The sequence below is a fragment of the Bufo gargarizans genome, chromosome 1 (genome assembly GCF_014858855.1).
Source record: "Bufo gargarizans isolate SCDJY-AF-19 chromosome 1, ASM1485885v1, whole genome shotgun sequence".
Taxonomy (NCBI): domain Eukaryota; kingdom Metazoa; phylum Chordata; class Amphibia; order Anura; family Bufonidae; genus Bufo; species Bufo gargarizans.
In genome coordinates, this window is record NC_058080.1 from 615585942 (window position 1) to 615607398 (window position 21457).

General features: G+C 45.4%; 1 protein-coding gene across 1 annotated transcript in view; it reads left to right on the forward strand.

The window, feature by feature from the left end:
• The first annotated feature begins 284 nt into the window (after nt 1–284).
• The window catches only part of FEM1C (fem-1 homolog C), a 31452-nt gene continuing 10279 nt past the window's right edge, over nt 285–21457 (forward strand). The window contains exons 1-3 of the mRNA XM_044275916.1: nt 285–407; nt 4735–4746; nt 4867–5435. Coding sequence (XP_044131851.1) covers nt 4739–4746; nt 4867–5435 — 577 coding nt within the window. The 5' untranslated portion in view covers nt 285–407; nt 4735–4738. The remainder of the gene's footprint in view (nt 408–4734; nt 4747–4866; nt 5436–21457) is intronic.

Genomic DNA, 21457 nt, shown 5'->3' on the forward strand with positions numbered 1-21457 from the left:
CCCGTCCCCACATTCCTGCACTATTGTCTCACTGCCTCTCCGTTACGTCACTCGCCATAAGTCACGCCCACTCCACACCTCCCTCCCCGTACTATTGTCCTTTCCCTCCGCCCCGCCACTGGACGCCGTGGTTCGTTCAACCAAACTTCGGACGTCACGACGTCACGATGCGAAGGGTCTAGAACACGTTTGTCATCTCTCTGCCCCGCCCCTTAGTTGTAATTGGCTAAGCGCCGTCTTGTTGATGACTAACGAGCGGTAGCAGGTTAGGTGGAGTCCCTATCAGACTGAGGGGAGCCCCGCCTGTCCAGTCACACCGGCAGCTAGGCTGCGGCGGCGGCAGCTTCTACAGGGCACATAACGTCCCGGAAGGAGACCAGGGACAGACAGCTGTGACCATGGCCGTGGTAAAGACTCAATATCCTCAGTCCATGTGGTGACAGATACCTCAGTTCCGTCCGTCTACATAGCGACTACTTGTATGTGTGTGTCACTCTGTGTGCGGGCTCCTGATGCGACACTTGCTTACGTGACCTTCCATATTGTGTGTGGCTGCTCTTCCTGTTGGTGGCTTCCTCATGCTCTTCCTGCCTTGTGCTCGTACGTTACTCTGGCTTTGTGTGCGGGTCAACGTCCATGGCTTTCATTCCTCTCGTCTTCCTGTCCTGCCTTAGGAGAACTTACCTCTGTGGGAGGGCAGTGACTTACTGTACGCCTGCTAGAGGGCAGATGTGTTTTCTGTACTGTCAAGTAAGGAATGTTATAGCCTGTTTTTTTACCCTCCCCTTTAAAAATTTAGAGGGGACATCACACTTGGGGACATGTTTACTTTTTGTTTCAAATATGGGTCTCGGGGAACCCCAGCAGGTTGTGTTTTTATAGAGAACCCATGAAACTAGTTAAAACGATTGTCGGTGAGGCGCAAGTTAAAATGCAAAAAAAAAAAGTTAACTTGCCTTCTTAAAAGGCGCCCCACCGATCAGTTGTCACTTCTCCGCCGGGCTTCAGCTATGATGTATTGTTCTGTCTGCAGCGGTGACATATTGTATACCACATGTGAGCGCTGCAGCCAATCACAGGTCTCTGTCGTCTAGCATGAGACCGCTGAGACCAGTGATTGGTTGCAGCAGTCATGTGCAGTATAAAGCTCATCACTAGTGTTGAGCGAACTTGTGTTTTAAGTACAGCGTACAAGGTTCAGGTTATGGATTCCGCTACCACGGACCATAACAGAATTCTATGACGGCACGTACCACGGGAACCTAAGAGGCATCTGTCATAATAAAAGTCTATGGCCAGTAGGGGTGGGTGATATAGACGATACCGCCCTACCTCCCACTGTGTGCGGCTGCCGCTGACCACCAATGAGAACAGAGTAGGAGAAGGAGGGACTGTGGCCACTGTGCCACAAATGAGAACAGAGTAGGAGGAGGAGGGGCTGTGGCCACTGCGCCACCAATGAGAACAGAGTAGGAGGGGGAGGGGCTGTGGCCACTGCGCCACCAATGAGAACAGAGTAGGAGGGGGAGGGGCTGTGGCCACTGCGCCACCAATGAGAACAGAGTAGGAGGAGGAGGGGCTGTGGCCACTGCGCCACCAATGAGAACAGAGTAGGAGGAGGAGGGGCTGTGGCCACTGCGCCACCAATGAGAACAGAGTAGGAGGAGGAGGGGCTGTGGCCACTGCGCCACCAATGAGAACAGAGTAGGAGGAGGAGGGGCTGTGGCCACTGCGCCACCAATGAGAACAGAGTAGGAGGAGGAGGGGCTGTGGCCACTGCGCCACCAATGAGAACCGAGAGGAGGAGGGGCTGTGGCCGCTGCACCACCAATGATTATAGTTGATATGCCTGAATACAAACGTAGCCTGCATGTGCTGGCCTCTATTACTGCCTGCCGTGATCCACCGCAATTAACCCCTCAGGTTAAATCATTTGTGGGAGTGGCCCCAGGATGGCAGCTTCTGATCTGAGCCCCAGTAGTGTAATCGCGGGGCTCTGATTGGTTACCATGGCAGCCAGGACGCTACTGAAGCGCTGGCTGCCATAGTCGGCTCCCTGCTGCTGTGTGCACTATACACGGGGCAGCAGGGAGAGTGTGAAGTCTTATTTACCCTAATAGAACTCTATCAGGGTGAATAGGACAAGGGTTCCTAGCCCCTAAGGAGGCTAATAGTTATTAAATAAAAATATATCGCACATGCTTAAAATTATATCACAATATAGATTTTGGGCCATATGGCCAGCATAGACTTCTGTTATGACAGATGCCTCTTATACGCATAGAATTCTGTTATGGTCCGTGGTAGCGGAATCCAGAACCCGAACCTTGTACTCTGTACTTAAAACACAAGTTTGCTTAACATTACACACAGGTCTTTTGCTGAGTTTTTCAATGCATTATTTTTTAAGCCAAAATCGGGTGTGTATCATAAAAAGAGCAAAGGTATAAAGGCCAAATTTATACTGATTTTGTAGTCACCATTCTGCTCTGGAGGTGGACACCAAAACGCTGCTTGTCCGTCTGATGAAACTGAGTCAAATGAATCTGTCCTGACAGACAATGTAAGTCAATGGGGGACGGATCCATTTTCTCTGACCCAATCTGGCACAATAGAAAACGGATCCGTCCCCCATTAACTTACAATGGAGTTCATGATGGATCCGTCTTGGCTATGTTACAGATAATACGTTTAGAACGGATGCAATTGTATTATTGAAACGGATCCGTTTTTGCAGATCCATGACCAAAATGCGAGTGTTAAAGTAGCCTTAGTTCTTTGGTACTTTTGCACTTTTCATCACATTACCCAAAATCCAGTGTCCACAGCGATGACTACCTGAGATGTCATCCTGTGGGACCAGTGACAAGTGGTGTGGCCATTTTAAAATGGGAATTTTTTTTTGTTTTGTTTTGTTTTCTTGTTTGGTTTTATTGAAACTTCAACAACCCTTTCTAAGTAATCTGCTGGATCTCGATAAGCGCTGACTGAGAGGCAGAGGTTGACATCATGTGTTTTTACCTATAATTATATATTTAGTGTTCTACGGTTTCATATATCCTTGAAAATGAATGCATATACCACGCTGAATCGCTACGGGTAGAGCTGTGTAATCTGAGGAACTGAAATATAGATTAGCTTGCAGAATATTTAGGAAATGGTTTACCACTGCATGACAACTTTACTGACAAGATGTCCTCTGGCTCTTACAATGCATTCACACCAGAATTCCCAGATTGGAGGACTCCATTAGGCCAGACGCACGACGGAGTTCAATGTGAGAAACTCGCTGCGTGTGTCGGTGTGAGTTCCTGTTCTGACCTCTGCTCCTCTGACAGGATAGCGCAGCATTAGAATGATTTATTATAAGGCCGCGTGTCTCTGTGAAACCTGGAATCTACTGGATTAGGCTCCATTCACACGTCTGCAATTTTGTTCCGCATTTTGCGGAACGGAATTGCGGACCCCTTCATTTCTATGGGGCCGCACCATGTGCAGCCCGCCTCTGGAGATTCGGATCCGCACTTCCGGGTCCACATTTCCGTTCCCGAAAAAAATAGAACATGTCCTATTAATGTCCGCAAAAAAAATAGGCATATTCTATTAGTGTCGGCAAAATGCGGAACGCACACTGTCGCTGTCTGTCTTTTGTGGATCCGCAAAACACGTTACGGACATGTGAATGGAGCCTTACACTGACATAATGCTGTCAGAGTAGTACAAATGATTCCAGGTCTCACAGCAACACAGACTTCTAAACCATAATGCTGTGTTATCCTGTCAGAGGTCAGAACAGGAACTCACACCGACACGCAGCAAGTTTCTCACATTGAACTCACTCGTGTGTGTCTGGGCTTGTAAGTAAAGGGGGTCGTGGTCGTTCAGATGCTCCTGGGGCCCGTCATGAAGTGGATCTGGAGCTTCTGTTATTTTTGTTGTTCAGCTATTATAATGGAGCAGAACGATAAAAATAACATAGTCATGAACCAAGCCTGAGGCCACCACACATGTTCTGGATTACACACGTTTTTCTGCACAGATTCCCGTAGGGAAAAACCGCAGCGTAGTATAGAACCAGCAAAGTGTATGAGATGAAATGTGCAGATATTGAGCTGCCGTGTGGATTTCAACATCTGGAGCGTGTCAAGTATTTTTGCGGTTTTAGCTGCAGTTTTCAAGTGGCATAACAGGTAGGTCCACACGGCAGGTCAACATCATTACTGACTAAAAGAAGGGGTTCTTATATGCACACCCCACAACTTCTGTATACTCCACCTGTGTAGCTTTTCTGAATGAATAGTTCCTCTAACGTGAGTTAATCGGTGAGGCTAATAGAAGGACCATCTTCATGGATCTACGTCTGTGACACAACCTTGATTCTACAGAAACATCAAGAAGAACTTTGTGGTAGGCTTCCCCTGACCATGCTCCTTTTCCTTCATTACTGGGGCTTCATCGTTTTCCACGGTATATCAAGAAGATCCCACACATGGGCCTGTGTACGGAACATGGGCTAATTTTTGGGGAGACAGGTCGAAGTGCCAGAACAGCATTTAGCACTTGTCATCAGGTCACATAGGCGCCTTTTTGTAGCATGACTGATCCCCTTACCAGTTACTGCACTGCTATGATATAAGTACTGTGTATTACTTAGTACCTGGTGGCTGTCTATAAGGGATGTTAATAGCGCTCTACTAAGTGTACTAATATTGTTTTCTTTTCTCTCTTTTTCAGCTTTATGCATATGTAAGTCCTTATTTATGCTTCTCCTGAGACATAGGACTGAATCATCTTCATTTTTCTTGTGTGCCTTTTCTGGAAAATTCTGGCTGTCATTGAAACAGATTTGGTCTCTTTTTAACACAGACACGTCTTTCACAGTAGAGCAACCATGGATCTCAAGACGGCAGTTTTTAATGCTGCTCGTGATGGCAAGCTGCGCCTTCTTTCCAAGCTGCTGGAAAACAAGGCCAAAGATGAAGTTGTGATGCTAATGGCAGAGAAAACCAATGGGGCCACACCACTTTTAATGGCGGCTCGATATGGCCACCTGGATATGGTGGATTACCTGCTGGATCAGTGCAGTGCCTCTGTGGAAATTGGGGGATCTGTCAATTTTGATGGGGAGACCATAGAAGGTGCACCCCCTCTCTGGGCAGCGTCTGCAGCGGGTCACCTGAAAGTTGTGCAGTCGCTTCTGGACCACGGTGCTTCTGTGAACAACACAACCCTTACTAATTCTACTCCTTTAAGAGCCGCCTGCTTTGATGGGCATCTGGAGATTGTGAAGTATTTGGTAGAGCACAAAGCTGACTTGGAAGTGGCCAACCGTCATGGTCACACATGTCTGATGATCTCCTGCTACAAAGGTCACAAAGAGATTGCTCAATTCCTACTCGAAAAAGGAGCTGATGTTAATAGGAAGAGTGTGAAAGGTAAATGTTACGTAACAGCCGTGCAGTGTGTATGGGGATATGGTTCTCTTAGGCCTCATTCACAAAGTCAGTGCTCATCAGTGATTGTGAGCCAAAACCTGGTGCGGCTCTAAACGCAGAACAGGAGCAGATTTTTTCCTTATGTCTGTGGAGGCTCCAATCCTGGTTTTGGCTCACAATCACTGACCAAACACTGATGTGTAAATAAGGCCTTATTCTAATATTTGATGTTTAGGTGAGTGGGTCACTATCCTGCATCCACATGTATGGCATCGAGGAGTTTTCTTCTTTAAAGATCTATACACAGATTAAGTGCTGTCTTTCCTATATATGGTGTAGGTGTCAGTTTCAGGCCTTACGTTTTCAGTAGAACGACCAAACTTGAACTCTGAAAACTGGTCGATCCAGTTATAGAAAAAAAAAACATATACAGTTGCAAGAAAAAGTATGTGAACCCTTTTGGAATGTTATGGATTTCTGCACAAATTGGTCGTAAAATGTGATCTGATCTTCATCTATGTCCCAACAATAGACAATCACAGTCTGCTTAAACTAATAACACACAAAGAATGAAATGTTACCATGTTTTTATTGAACACACCATGTAAACATTCACAGTGCAGGTGGAAAAAGTTTGTGAACCCTTGGATTTAATAACTGGTTGAACCTCCTTTGGCAGCAATACCTTCAACCAAACGTTGCCTGTAGTTGCAGATCAGACGTGCACAACGGTCAGGAGTAATTCTTGACCATTCATCTTTACAGAACTGTTTCAGTTCAGCAATATTCTTGGGATGTCTGGTGTGAATCGCTTTCTTGAGGTCATGCCACAGCATCTCAATCAGGTTGAGGTCAGGACTCTGACTGGGCCACTCCAGAAGGCGTATTTTCTTCTGTTTAAGCCATTCTGTTGATTTACTTCTATGCTTTGGGTCGTTGTCCTGTTGCAACATCCATCTTCTGTTGAGCGTCAGCTGGTGGACAGATGGCCTTAAGTTCTCCTGCAAAATGTCTTAATAAACTTGGGAATTTTTTTTTTCCTTCGATATTAGCAATCTGTCCTGGCCCTGATACAGCAAAGCAGCCCCAAACCATGATGCCCCCACCTCCATACTTCACAGTTGGGAGGAGGTTTTGATGTTGGTGTGCTGTGCCTCTTTTTCTCCACACATAGTGTTGTGTGTTTCTTCCAAACAACTCAACTTTGGTTTCATCTGTCCACAGAATACTTTGCCAGTACTGCTGTGGAACATCCAGGTGCTCTTGTGCAAACTGTTAACGTGCAGCAATGTGTTTTTTTTTTTTGTTTTTTTTTTTTTGGACAGCAGTGGCTTCCTCTGTGGTATCCTCCCATGAAATCCATTCTTGTTTAGTGTTTTACATACCGTAGATTCCCTAACCGGGATGTTAGCATATGCCAGAGACTTTTGTAAGTCTTTAGCTGACACTCTAGAATTCTTCTTCATCTCATTGAGCAGTCTGCGCTGTGCTCTTGCAGTCATCTTTACAGGATGGCCACTCCTAGGGAGAGTAGCAGCAGTGCTGAACTTTCTCCATTTATAGACAATATGTCTTACCGTGGACTGATGAACAGCAAGGCTTTTGGAGATACTTTTATAACCCTTTCCAGCTTTATGCAAGTCAACAATTCTTAATCGTAGGTCTTCTGAGAGCTCTTTTGTGCGAGGCATCATTCACATCAGGCAATGCTTCTTGTGAGAAGCAAACCCAGAACTGGTGTGTGTTTGTTATAGGGCAGGGCAGCTGTAACCAACACCTCCAATCTCATCTCATTGATTGGACTCCAGTTGGCTGACACCTCACTCCAATTAGCTCTTGGAGATGTCATTAGTCTAGGGGTTCACATACTTTTTCCACCTGCACTGTGAATGTTTACATGGTGTGTTCAATAAAAACATGGTAACATTTAATTCTTTGTGTGTTATTAGTTTAAGCAGACTGTGATTGTCTATTGTTGTGACTTAGATGAAGATCAGATCACATTTTATGACCAATTTGTGCAGAAATCCATATTATTCCAAAGGGTTCACATACTTTTTCTTTCAACTGTATGGGGAAAACGGCAGATTAGATAGAAAAAGAGCTCAATGTGCATCTATGGGTACAACTATGCGTCTGTATTGACCCTCTTGAATCCCAGGGTCCTGCACAAGGATATCCCACAATGTATTATGCAGCTGACACGATCATCCATGGTTTGCTTCTTTAATACCTGACCTAGTGGCAGTGGTTCCTTGCTGGAAAGAATACTACAATTATAAAAGATAAAAACTGCATGTGCATTTTATGTGCTTGCGTTTTTCCACTTGATGTTTGTTTAATGAAAAATCCAATATTGTTAGGTGGTTTGCACTTGTAGCGCTGGGGTCCTAGGTTTGAATCCGACCAAGGAAACATGTGCATAGAGTTTGTATGTTCTCCCTAGCGTCTTTTGCGGATGAGTTATGGATCTGCAAAAACGCTTCTGTTACAATAATACAACTGCATGCATCCGTCATGAACGGATCCGGTTGTATTATATCTTCTATAGCCATGATGGTTCTGTCATAAACACCATTGAAAGTCAATGGAGGACGGATCCAATTTCTATTGTCAGAGAAAACGGGTCCGTCCCCATTGACTTGCATTGTGTGCTAGGACAAATCCATTTTGCTCCGCATCACATAGTGGACAGAAAAACGCTGCTTGCAGCATTATTCTGTCCACTATGGGAGCGCAACCTAACAGAACAGAATGCATTTTGCTGTTCAGTTCAGTTTTGTCCCCATTTCCAATGAATGGAGACAAAACTGAAGCGTTTTCTTCCGCTAATGAGATCCTATGACTGATCTCAATAGCAGAATTGAAAACACTAATGTGAAAGAACCTTACACATGTTTGTCATTCATATAGTACATAATAGTAGCATCAGATTCATAAGGCCTCATGCACACGGCCGTGTTCCGCGGCCGAGAGGGGACCGTGGAAACCTGGCCGGGATTCCTCCTGACAGCATGAGCGCACGGCGTCATTGGTTGCTATGACGCCGTGCGCTTCATGCAGCCGCTGCTGTACAGTAATACACTAGCAACCAATGACGCCGTGCGCTCATGCTGTCAGGAGGAATCCCGGACGGGTTTCCACGGTCTGCTCTCGGCCGCAGAACACGGCCGTGTGCATGAGACCTAAGAGTGTGTTCACACTGGGGATTTCTCTGATGGAAAAATAATCTTCATCAGAAGGTTTCTACTGGGTATTGCCTTTTGAATGGGGAGGTTTTAGCCACATTTAGTTGGGATAACCTGCGGGTACACACCCTGCTAAGAAGTAGATATCCTTTCTTGGCCCATTTTGGAAAACCACATGGAAATAAACCATGGCCATGTGAGTGGCACCGCTGACTCCCATTGAAAACACTAGGAGGTGGTTACCACATGGCCACGGGGAGGTTTTTGGCGTAGAGATTCTGCAGACAGATTCTGCGTGGTCTAGGTGTAATTGTGTTCGTTAAAAGTGCAATGATTAGTAGTGGTTTCATTCCAGTATGTGGAGTCACATAGGTGTTGGGGTATTACCGTCTCTAGCACCCGTAGAGGTAAACCAGTAGGGTTAAAGGGTTGCCCACCAGAAGAATGTGGATGGTAATAATCTGATCGGTGGGAGTGCCCCTGCAGATTACAGTAAATTCCATAGAGAATGAGTGGGAGCATGCAACAACCGTCCCTAGACTCCAGGACCCCAGCGTTGCTTGGATGGACCTGACCTAAATGGAATGCCAAGTACACCAAAACTAGAAGGCTTTGACTTGTACCAGATGTAGAGGAGAAGTGTTGCATGTACAGGATGGTGCTAATGTGTCTTTCCCAGCAGCTTATTACCAGGCCCGAAGATGCTGAGTAGATGGATAGTTTTGTGAGAAAAGATTCAATATAACTTTAAATTTTAGACTTTAAAGGAGTTGTCCAGGACTGGAAAAACTTCTTCTGTTTTCCAACAAAAGCAGCACCACGTGTGTTGTACTCGGCCACTGTTACACTGCTGATCGGTAGGGGTGTCGTGCCGCCACCGATCTCATACTGATGACTGGGTGAAGAATGTGCATAACCAGTCTGGTATGCTTACACTAATATAGACCTTTATAAATAGAATATTGCAGACTTCTTCCAGGTCGATGAGTCTTGGCATAGAGGCAGAACTTGTCCCTGTGACGGTGTGAAGTCCTGCATTCCTGTCACGCATGGGTTGCTGGCTGTTGGCTACTTGCCCAACTCCTCCCATGAAGTAGGGTAAAATATTAACACCTATTTCAGAAGTGTCAGAATCCATGTGCTTGTTTTAAAAGTCGCCTTTTAGACGAGCCTTAGTCCCTGCTCTTATCTACGTCGCCGTCCATGGAACAGTTTGTGTTCTGTAATCAACTATGGATCCATAAACCCAGTGCTTGGAGAGCCAAGCTGATGGTGCATAGTGCTCAAAGCAGCGGTTTCTCCCCTTTGTGTGTGTGTTTGTGTTGTTGTTGTTGTTGTTTTGTGTGTGTTTTTTTTTTTGTTTCATATAAAGGTTTAGTTACCCTTTTAAGATGTTTCATTAGACCAGGGATCAGCAGCTGTGAAACTACAAGTCTCTGCAACTGCAATGTCCTCTGCACTGTGACAGGGTCAGACAGTATATATGTTACCACACCTGGCTCTGTCATTTAAAGTGCAGAGGGTGTGGCCGTTGCAGAGAGAGCAGAGCCTCGAGGTGTAACCGCAACGCCCCCACTGCTCCTTTTCTCAGCAATGAGGGCACATATGAACATGGGACCAACACAGATGTCTTCAGCTGCCAAGTGCACATGTAACAGGTCAGCCAGTGTCATAGGTACACATCTGCTGACAGAAGCCTTTTAAGGGGAGTGTGTGTGTGTGTGTGTGTGTATATATTATGGCAGGAAGTAACTGATTCCTTTCAGTCAGTGACGTACCGGGTCCCTTGCAGAGGAGGAAAGCTTCCTCTTCCGCTGCTCAGGAAGCCCGGTGACGTCACTGACAGCCTAATTATGCAAAAGTCTAGGAGGGGCAGTAACTCTCCTGGCCAAGATTGCGCTAAGCTCCGCCCCTCCAGTCGCCGGCAAGGGACCAATCGGAGTGGTCCCTTGCCGACATTCACTTGCAGCCTAATGTAAAAATTCAGGGAACTTGAAAGTAAGTAAGTGCTCCCATAAAAGTGACTCCCCTAAAATGCTTTACTCCTTTCTGCCCCCATTGTCCCATATATAACAAATGCCCCCCCCTTCCCCCCGATGCATCAGCTCCTTGTGGTGCCGATATTCATGGCAGCGGCTCAGGAACGGAGCCGCTGCCATCAGCAGAGAGCGTTAGCTGTAACTATAACAGCTAACACTCTGCTGCAACTCCACATATCGGTGCTGGCACCTATCTGGGGTGTTTAACCCCAAGGATGCCGCGGTCAGCAGCAGCCCGCGGCATCCATGTGGTTGAGAAGGAGGGAGCTCCCTCTCTCTACCATTGCACCCCTGCTGCTGCGATCATCTCAGGGTAATTTGCATATGTATCAAATCGTTTTTTTTTACACAATAAAAGCACATAGAGCTATGGGGACTGGGTATTGCAGATGTGCTAGCGGCCACCTAGCAGCCCATGTCCTCAACTCTATACACAAAATCCAGGTGACAGGTTCCCTTTAAATGGACATTAATTCCGGATCCGGCGTTACGGCATGTCTTCCGGATTTTTGGACGGAGACAAATCCGCAGCATGATACGGTTTTGTCAACGTCACATACTGAACAGAGACATCCTGAAGGGATTTATCTCCATTCAGAATGCATTAGGATAATCCTGATCAGTATCTTTCCATCCTAGAGCCCAGAGGACGGAACTCTAGGACGGAAAGCAAAAACGCCAGTGTGAAAGAGCCCTAAGTCAATGGGGACAGATCGTTTTTTTATGACACAATCTGGCACAATAGAAAATGGATCCATCTCCCATTGACTTTTAATGGTGTTCAAGGTGGATCTATATTGGCTAAGGTAAAGATAATACAAACTGATCCATTCTGAGCGGATGCAGCAGTTTGTATTATCGGTGCGGATCCATCCATGATGGAGCCTCACCAAACGTGAGTGTGAAAATAGCCTTACTGTGTAGCAGAGCAAAACTAGGGAAATTGTAAAACATTAGCAATGCTAATATATATTACTAATAATTGGTTATTGTAATGATGAATGTACACATAAAACTAAAAATGATCTACCATTGTGGAAAGATGGAGCTGCCCCCTGTGTGTTAGTTCACTGTCTGCAAACACTGAGCACATGACATGTGCAAGAAACAGAGCAAGGAGGAGTTTATGGGGGAGGAATATGTAAGAGGGGGGTGGATCTATGGAGGAGTCTGAATATGTATGAGGGGGGCGGGTGCAGGGTGGTGATCTTGCACTGTAGAAACCAGGAGCTGCTGATCTGCACTGGGAGCCACAATGCACTGCAGCAGGAAGTGATGGCACATAAAAACATGTATGTACACAGTCTGCTGGGGACTGTAGGAGCCATGCAGCAGTGCAAAAGCTACCTAAAAACATCTTAGTAAGATAGATTTGGCTACTAACAGTGAGTAAGCAGTTTAAAAAAAAAAAAGTTTGATCCCGGACAACCCCTTTTAAGGACTCGCGACCACATGTATTTTGCGGTCCACGGAGCCACAAAAACAGATACCGGCTGTGTGCATCCTGCAATTTCTGCCGGCCCCATGGTCAGAATGCCTGTTCTTGTCCACAAAATGGGCAAGTATAGGATATGCACTACTATTTTGCATACTGTACTGTCCTTGTTTTTTTATGGCTCCACATCCAGTCTGGGAAAAAAAATGGTCATGTGCACGAGCTCTCAACTAGATGGTGACACATCCTTTTTTCTAATATCTTATTTTCTAGTTTTAGAATTTAAAAAAATGTTTATTTCCTGAGAGGTGCTTTACAGCAGCCACCATTGGCTGTAGACACAGTAGTCTAGAACTGTATATAGAGGTGTTATCGGTCAGTGTAATCCTGCCTGTGATGATGATAGTGATCTGTACAGACCAAGAAGTGGTGCTTAGTAACTCGTGCAAAATCTGCATTTAAAAAAAAAAAAAAAAAAAAATTATATATAAATAGTGATCTGGAAAGTTACCAACAATTCTTGAAAACTACTCCTTGACCCCCAAAAAAATAACACGCCCAGATAGAAATGTCTGCAAAACTCAACACACTGTTATGTCTAAGGCAGATAAGCAAATTATTACAGGTGTGTTTTGGTTAGGCACTGGGTCTTGCCACAAGAGGGTGTAAAAGTGTCTCTCAGAGGCTACTTTTGGGTAGTGTACCTCATGGCGAGAGAGCGTTGACTGCTAGATATGCCTCTACGATGCACTTGTAGACATTTTGCTCAGTTGACAGACTTTGAGAGGGAGCGAGTCATTGGACTGGGAGCAGCACTAGAGTCGTTTGGACTAATTGCCCACCATTTAGGCCTCTCTGACTTAGCTGTTAGGAGCAGACAGACCACCAGTAGAGAGGATGGTTTTACTGCACCTAGGAGCAACAGGGGTCTTGCCGTTACACCTAGAGACTGAGTTCTGTGCAACTGTTGTGCCCCCTAAACATTGATTGACAGAGCCAGGCAGGGAAAACCATCTTAAAGCCTGGCCCTGTCAAAAGTGCAGAGGGTGCAGCATTTGCAGAGAGAGCAGAGCCTCTAGGTGTAATGGTAACTCCCCCATTGCTCCTAGAGGCTAATTTGCATATATTTAAACATAATTTTTCTCAGCAATGCGGGCACATATGAACATGGGACCAACACAGATGTCTTCAGCTGCCAAGTGCACATGTAACAGGTCAGCCAGTTTCATAGGTACAACTCATAAAACCATATTTATTGCAATACAATTTCTAAAATTTTCTAAATTCCTGTAAGTAAATATCCAATGCACTATGCATTTAATAACTGGAAAACCACTGTTTCTACACTAAGGACTCATGCACATGACCATATCCATTTTGTGGTCCTTTTAAAAAACAAAACAAAAAAAAACTGACTCTGACTTAAGAATAGGACATGTCCTATCTTTTTGCGTAACAGACATTCATATGCGGACCGGAAAAAAATGCCAATCAGACACGGATACAAAAGTCATTTTCATGAGGCCCAGTTGGAAGAAATCTATGAATTTGTCCTCAGAAATAGACAAAGTTTGGACACACCTTCTTATTCAAAGAGTTTTCTTTATTTTCATGACTGACAATTTGTAGATTCACACTGAAGGCATCAAAACTATGAATTAACACATGTGGAATTATATACATAACAAAAAAGTGTGAAACAACTGAAAATATGTCATATTCTAGGTTCTTCAAAGTAGCCACCTTTTGCTTTTGATTACTGCTTTGCACACTCTTGGCATTCTCTTGATAAACTTCAAGAGGTAGTCCCCTGAAATGGTTTTCACTTCACAGGTGTGCCCTGTCAGGTTTAATAAGTGGGATTTCTTGCCTTATAAATGGGGTTTTGGACCATCAGTTGTGTTGTGGAGAAGTCAGGTGGATACACAGCTGATAGTCCTACGGAATAGACTGTTAGAATTTGTATTATGGCCAGAAAAAAGCAGCTAAGTAAATAAAAACGAGTGGCCATCATTACTTTAAGAAATGAAGGTCAGTCAGTCCGAAAAATTGGGAAAACTTTTAAAGTGTCCCCAAGTGCAGTCACAAAATCCATCAAGCGCTACAGAGAAACTGGCTCACATGCGGACCACACCAGGAAAGGAAGACCAAGAGTCACCTCTGCTGCGGAGGATAAGTTCATCCGAGTCACCAGCCTCAGAAATCGCAGGTTAACAGCAGCTCAGAGTAGAGACCAGGTCAATGCTACACAGAGTTCTAGCAGCAGACACATCTCTAGAACAACTGTTAAGAGGAGACTGTGTGAATCAGGCCTTCATGGTAGAATATCTGCTAGGAAACCACTGCTAAGGACAGGCAACAAGCAGAAGAGTCCTGTTTGGGCTAAAGAACACAAGGAATGGACATTAGACCAGTGGAAATCTGTGCTTTGGTCTGATGAGTCCAAATTTGAGATCTTTGGTTCCAACCACCGTGTCTTTGTGCGACGCAGAAAAGGTGAACGGATGGACTCTACATGCCTGGTTCCCACCGTGAAGCGTGGGGGTGCTTTGCTGGTGACACTGTTGGGAAATTATTCAAAATTGAAGGCATACTGAACCAGCATGGCTACCACAGCATCTTGCAGCGTCATGCTATTCCATTCGGTTTGCGTTTAGTTGGCCCATCATTTATTTTTCAACAGGACAATGACCCCAAACACACTTCCAGGCTGTGTAAGGGCTATTTGACCATGAAGGAGAGTGATGGGGTGCTGCGCCAGATGACCTGGCCTCCACAGTCACCGGACCTGAACCCAATCGAGATGGTTTGGGGTGAGCTGGACCGCTGAGTGAAGGCAAAAGGGCCAACAAGTGCTTAGCATGCTTGGGAACTCCAAGACTGTTGGAAGACCATTTCAGGTGACTACCTCTTGAAGCTCATCAAGAGAATGCCTAGAGTGTGCAAAGCAGTAATCAAAGCAAAAGGTGGCTACTTTGAAGAACCTAGAATATGACATATTTTCAGTTGTTTCATACTTTTTTGATAAGTATATAATTCCACATGTGTTAATTCATAGTTTTCCTTCAGTGTGAATCTACAATTTTCATAGTCATGGAAATTAAAGAAAACTCTTTGAATGAGAAGGTGTGTCCAAACTTTTGGTCTGTACTGTAAGTTCTGGAAATGCAGAGAATTGTGCAAGGCTAAATGGGAACAAAAGAAATGCATAAAAAGTATAGCTGCCATGGGTGTAACTATAGCCATTGCACTTGCTATGAGGCACAGAGTTTTTTTTCTATATATTTCTTTTCACACGGGTTTCCGATACCTGATGGCCGTGCAGCGGCGGGTCCCGTGTCCCAGATGATCAGTGGTGGGGACGGCGGCTGCGGGTCCCGTGTCGGCTTCCATGCGGTGGTGGTGTTCCGTGAAATTTCCCTACCCTCATCACTTCCTGTTGTGACGGGGCCGCACCGGACATGACGTTCCCAGCTTTGGAAGGAGGTGCGCCGCGCAGGTGCACAACGACGGGGTAGGGAAATTTCACACCAGAGTTGGGGAGAAGGGGCTACCTAATGCGCTTGCGCCTTACCTCTCAGCTGTCTCCAGATGATCGTGTCCCAGCTGATTGGCGTGGGGGCGGGACTTCTGTGCGGCGGCTCTCAAGTCCCATGCGGTTGCCTAGCACTGGGAGGAAGTTAAAACCACTTCCTCCCAGTACTCTGGTGCATCGCATGGGAAGGATTACAGCAGGCCTGGCTGGTGGGTATGTTGCATGAAATGGAGTTCAGTTAATTGCTCTCCATTTCATGTTCAAACTGTGAATATAAAATGAGGTGGGGGGGGGGCATATAATAGTGATTCCCAACCAGTGTGCCTCAAGCTGTTGTAAAACTATACCTTCCAGCATGCCCGGACAGCCTTTGGCTGTTTGGGTATGCTAGGAGGTGTAGTTTTGCAAACGCTGGAGGCACGCTGGTAGGGAAACACTGTTATATGCCCATTTCCCTCATTATATGCCAGTGGTTTCCCAACCAGTTTGCCTCCAGCTGTTGCAAAACGACATAAAACTGTTATAATTGATATCAGTGAGTACTTAAATAAAAGAATAGGTACTCGTACTCTGTCTAAAAAAATTGTATTGGGACATCCCTAATACATGCCTTTTAAGTACTTCTGCTGCTGTTGTAAGTTTTGTTATACTAGGTGATGGGATATCCTGTTATGGAGTCCTATAAATTACTCACTTGCCACTGAGCATGTGCAGAGCAGTTTCAGGCATTGTAACTAAGGGTCTTGGAGCAGCATGAAGATGTCTAGTATAAAGGCCGCTTTACATGGCCCAATGGAGCAGATCATTGTCGGGAGGGAAGTTTTCCTTCCTGGCAAGCGCCTACTCGTCAGTGAAGGAAACCGCTCCTATTACATGCAGTGATCTCCTCCACAGTATGGGGAGCAGTTATCAATGCCAACGCTCGTCCCCATACAGAATCCTTGTTTGCTGGCAGCAGAGGCTGTTTTAGACAACACGATGAAGTAGGTGACGGTAAGATTTTTCATATTACCCAATGAGCGAGCATATCGTTCGTTCATCAGGTAATCGGCGGCACTTTTACATCAGCAGATTATCGCTAACAAGCAATCGACTGCAAAAGCCACATTCACAGGTGTATTTTGCACCCGTATTTGTATGTCAGTTGGATCCAATACGCACAGGCTATGTTTATACCATTGTATGTTGTCTGATTTATTCTCCGGTCATAACATAGGCAAGAATGAAGACGGCCTGCTGAAGAATAGTGTCCATGCGGATACTGGCAGCAGATTGGGTTATTTTATTTCTTTTTAATATTTGGGATAAAAACTAACATGCAAACATGTGGAGTGAACAGAGCCTGTGATGGTGGCCTTCCTGCTTTTGTTGGTTTTTTGATTGCCATGTAAGGCAGGAGAGGTCTCCAGGCCGTGACTACAGCTCGGCAGCACGCCATTGCTTCCTACACCAGGGCACGGATTTTTAATCCTGATCAGATGTTGTCGGCCTGCGGACAAGCTCCGGGTTCAGCTGTCTAGCATTAGTCTGGAGTTAAATTCAGGGTCTCTACACAGAAGCCAAGATAACCTTTTATCATGTAGAGACCCCTTTACACGACAAACGACCCATTAACGTTCGAACGAGAACCCTTTTAGATGTGCAGAATATGGTGTATAAATGTGCGATCATGTATTAGTTTGTCAGGCAAACGATTGCATTTACACTAAAAGATAACTGTGTGGGTGCAGTTTGGGGGGGGGGAGAACAGGATTGTTAAACTCGTCAAGGTGTTAAAAAGGTGTATAAGGCCCGTTGTTCCACCTTCTTTACCCCCCCCCCCCCCTCCCCCCAAAAAAAAAGATCGCCTTCCCTTAGGTAAGCAGTCTTCATTTTGTCTTCAGTTGAGCCATAGTTAACATAAGTAACGTCACGATTTTACACCCACTGTGGAATCGCCTGCGCTGTAAACCATACCTGTTCACACTAGTGTCATTCTGCACGAGGAACGACTATTTGGTATCTGCATCAGCGATTGCAAGAACGACAAACTAAACACTACTCAATCACTTTCACGGTGTAAGTTGTGTCACGATCTGTTCGGGGAAAACTCCTTCCTTTTTTTCCCTGCAATTGCGTTCAGTGTGTGCTGCTTTTTTTTTTTTTTTTTTTTTTTCCATCCTGTTTGCATGAAATGAAACTGCCCGTGAAGGAAAACTGCAGAATAACAATCTACATCTCCCAGCAACCAGCAGTTGCCTTCTGTCTTTTACTCAAGCCCCATTCACTTCTATCGAGCCAGGGCTGTGTGGAAAAATGCACAATAGAGAACACGCTGCACTAGAGATCAGTGAAAAATGTTACTCATGTACACTGACCCATTTAGATTCAGTATGGATGCTGTGCGCTTGCTCCACACATCTCATCCGGACAGAAAACTCGCTCGTGTGAAAGAGGAGTTTGCAGCCAGCGGCTTAGTTTCTGGAAAAAACGGGTAGCACTGAACACGATAGCAGACAAAGCTGATTCAACGTAACTGGTCCTGACACAATCCGTATCGCTCTGTAGTGCACACTCGGATAGTGGAGTGTCGTCCAGAGGCTGGAAGACTCTGGAAGTTTGAAAGGAATCCAGCAGGGATCAGCTCTTTCTTTTTTTGGGTTTTGTTACCTGACATGGAGGTCTTCCTTGCATGGTAACAGCCATCTTAAAATAACTACTGAAAAGGTATCTACTGACCCTTCCAGTTATTTATTTCTCTCCAGATGGCGGCACGTGTAATGTATACTATTTCATAATCTGTGCTGCCATCTAACACATCTTCATGCACACATACAGTATCTCACAAAAGTGAGTACACCCCTCACATTTTTGTAAATATTTTATTATATCTTTTCATGGGACAGCACAGAAGATCTGACACTTTGATACAAGGTAAAGTAATCGGTGTACATTTGGTGTACCCTCAGAATACTGCCCTGCGGCACAGTTTTCGAAGAGAGGGGGGCATGCTTTGCTTCAGTATGTCACAGTACATGTTGGCATTAATGGTTCCCTCAATGAACTGTAGCCCTCCACATCTTGCAGCACTCATGCAGCCCCAAACCATGACACTCCCACCATGCTTGACTGTAGACAAGACACACTGGTCTTTGTACTCCTCACCTGGTTTCCACCACACATGCTTGACACCATCTGACCCAAATAAGTTTATCTTGGTCTCATCAGACCACAGGACATGGTTCCAGTAGTCTATGTCCTTAGTCTGCTTGTCTTCAGCAAACTGTTTGCGGTCTTTCTTGTGCATCATCATTAGAAGAGGCTTCTTTCTGGGACGACAGCCATGCAGTGTGCAGCGTATGGTCTGAGCACTGACAAGCTGGCCCTCCACCCCTTTAACCTGCAGCAATGCTGGCAGCACTCATATGTCTATTTTGAAAAGACAACCTCTGAACAGGACGCTGAGCATGTGCACTCAACTTCTTTGGTTGACCATGGCGAGGCCTGTTCTGAGTTGAGCCTGTCTTGTTAAACCGCTGTATGGTCTTGGCCACCGTGCTGCAGCTCAGTTTCAGGGTGTTGGCAATCTCCTTATTGCCTAGGCCAGGCATGGCCAACCTGCGGCTCTCCAGCTGTTGTAAAACTACAACTCCCACCATGCCCTGCTGCAGGCTGATAGCTGTAGGCAGCAGTGGTGTATCTTGGTTTTGTGCTGCCCTAGACGAGACTAAACTAGGGCACCCCCTAATATCAATTTGACCCACCCCTTCCTGTCAAGACCAAACCCCTTTCTCTGTAAACCCCACCCCTTCCTCTTCAGGCTCCACCCTTTCCTGTTAGAGCTAGGGATAGTACAGTATTAACCCCTCCCTAATTCTCCCCCCTCTAACCACCCAACGGGTCCCAACCCCCCTTACCCCATAAAACAACAAGTAATTCATGTTTTGTGAATTACTGTAATTTAAGTACTTACAGTTTTTGGTTCACCCTAGCGTTGCCGGCCCGTGACTCCACCTCCGTGTGACGTCACAACGGCAACGTGCGGACGCAAAAGGCAGGGGAGGTCGGGAGGAAGTCAGGAGAAGGAGGAAGTAAGTCTTTCAACTCCTTCACTATGCAGCGCCGGCGATGCCGCTCGCATAGTGAAGGATCGGATCGGATAAGACAAGGGGCAAAAAAAATATTTAGCATATTGTGTAACTATCACTAAGCAAACAAGGCATTTTGCCGCCTGATTGGCAAGTGCCGCCCTAGGCAAATGCCTTGTTTGCCTTGTGATAGATACACCCCTGGTAGGCAGTCTAAGCATGTTGGGAGTTGTAGTTTTGCAACAGCTGGAGAGCCTCAATTTGGCCATGCCTGGCCTAGGCCATCTATATGTAGAGCAACAATTATTTTCTTCAGATCCTGAGAGTTGTTTGCCATGAGGTGCTATGTTGAACTTCCAGTGACCAGTATGATAGAGTGTGAGGGTGATAAAAACCAAATGTAACACACCTGCTCACCATTCCCACTTGAGACCTTGTAACACTAATGAGTCACATGACACCGGGTGGGAAAATGGCTAATTGGGCTCAATTTGTCCATTTTCACTTAGGGGTGTATTCCCTTTTTGTTGCCAGCGGTTTAGACATTAATGGCTGTGTGTTGAGTTATTTTGAAAGCACAACAAACACCGTCCCGTTTCTGTTATACAGGAGACTACTCCCCTGCATAACAAAAAAAACGGACAGATCCATTTTGCAACCCATAGACTTCTATTATGATGGAATGCCTCTAAAGGCATTCCGTCATAGAATAGCGTTATGGTCCATGGTAACGGAATCCATGGTTCACCCTAACGGAATCCATAACTCAATTCACCCTTTACCAACAAACCTAAGTGTGAACGAATTTCAAAATCTGAAATTGGCTCATCTCTAGTAGACCACTATTTGTTCCTAGACACTTGTGAAGTGACGTGTGATGGACTGTAAAGCTTGGCAAGATTACTATTTTCAGTAGACGGGGTACTGTACATTGGGTTCTGGCTTAAGTACAGGCACATTCCTTCTCTGGGTGTGAGTGCAAAGAACATGGAAAGCTTGTGCAACTTCTAATAAAGACTTCACTCGGGGATGGACGTGTTACTGTATGTTTTTAGCCTACACTGTTTGGGGGCCTGGAAATTACATTTTCATATAATTGGACAACTTTTTAAATTTTTTATTATTTTTTTTGCCACCAATTTTGACTCTTAACTTTTTAGAGTTTGTAACCAAAGGTGGCCGAGTTGTGGCAATAGAAGAATAAGTAAGCTAGTGCCAGACTTCTCTGGTGGCGGCTAATCTCCCCTGAGAGCCATAATACTGAGCATATTGAAACCCACCGCCATCCTGCTGACATTTATTGACAGCCCATTAATCCTGCAGTCATGTTATTTTCTTCCATCCCCCTCTTGCTAAACTGTCCGTAGTGGTGTCTTGCATCCAACTGAAAAGGACATTGCATTGTGCTACGATCACACGCTATATGAGGCTACATTAGCAAGCCCGCAAGTGTTTTGCGGTCCACAAATTGCAGATCCTTAAAACACGGAACGTACATGGCCGGCACTCTCATAGAAAATGCCTATTCTTGTCTGCAATTGCGGACAAGAATAGGACATGTTCTATTTTTTTTGGGGCGGAAGTGTTGATGCGGGACAGCACATAGTGTGCTGTCTGCATCTTTTCTGGCCCCATTGAAAATGAATGGGTCCGCACCCATTCTGCAAAATTGCGGAACGGATGTGGACCCATTCATGCGGACGTGTGAATGGACCCTAATTGAGGATAACCATAAGACGCCTGTAAGGATTAAGATGC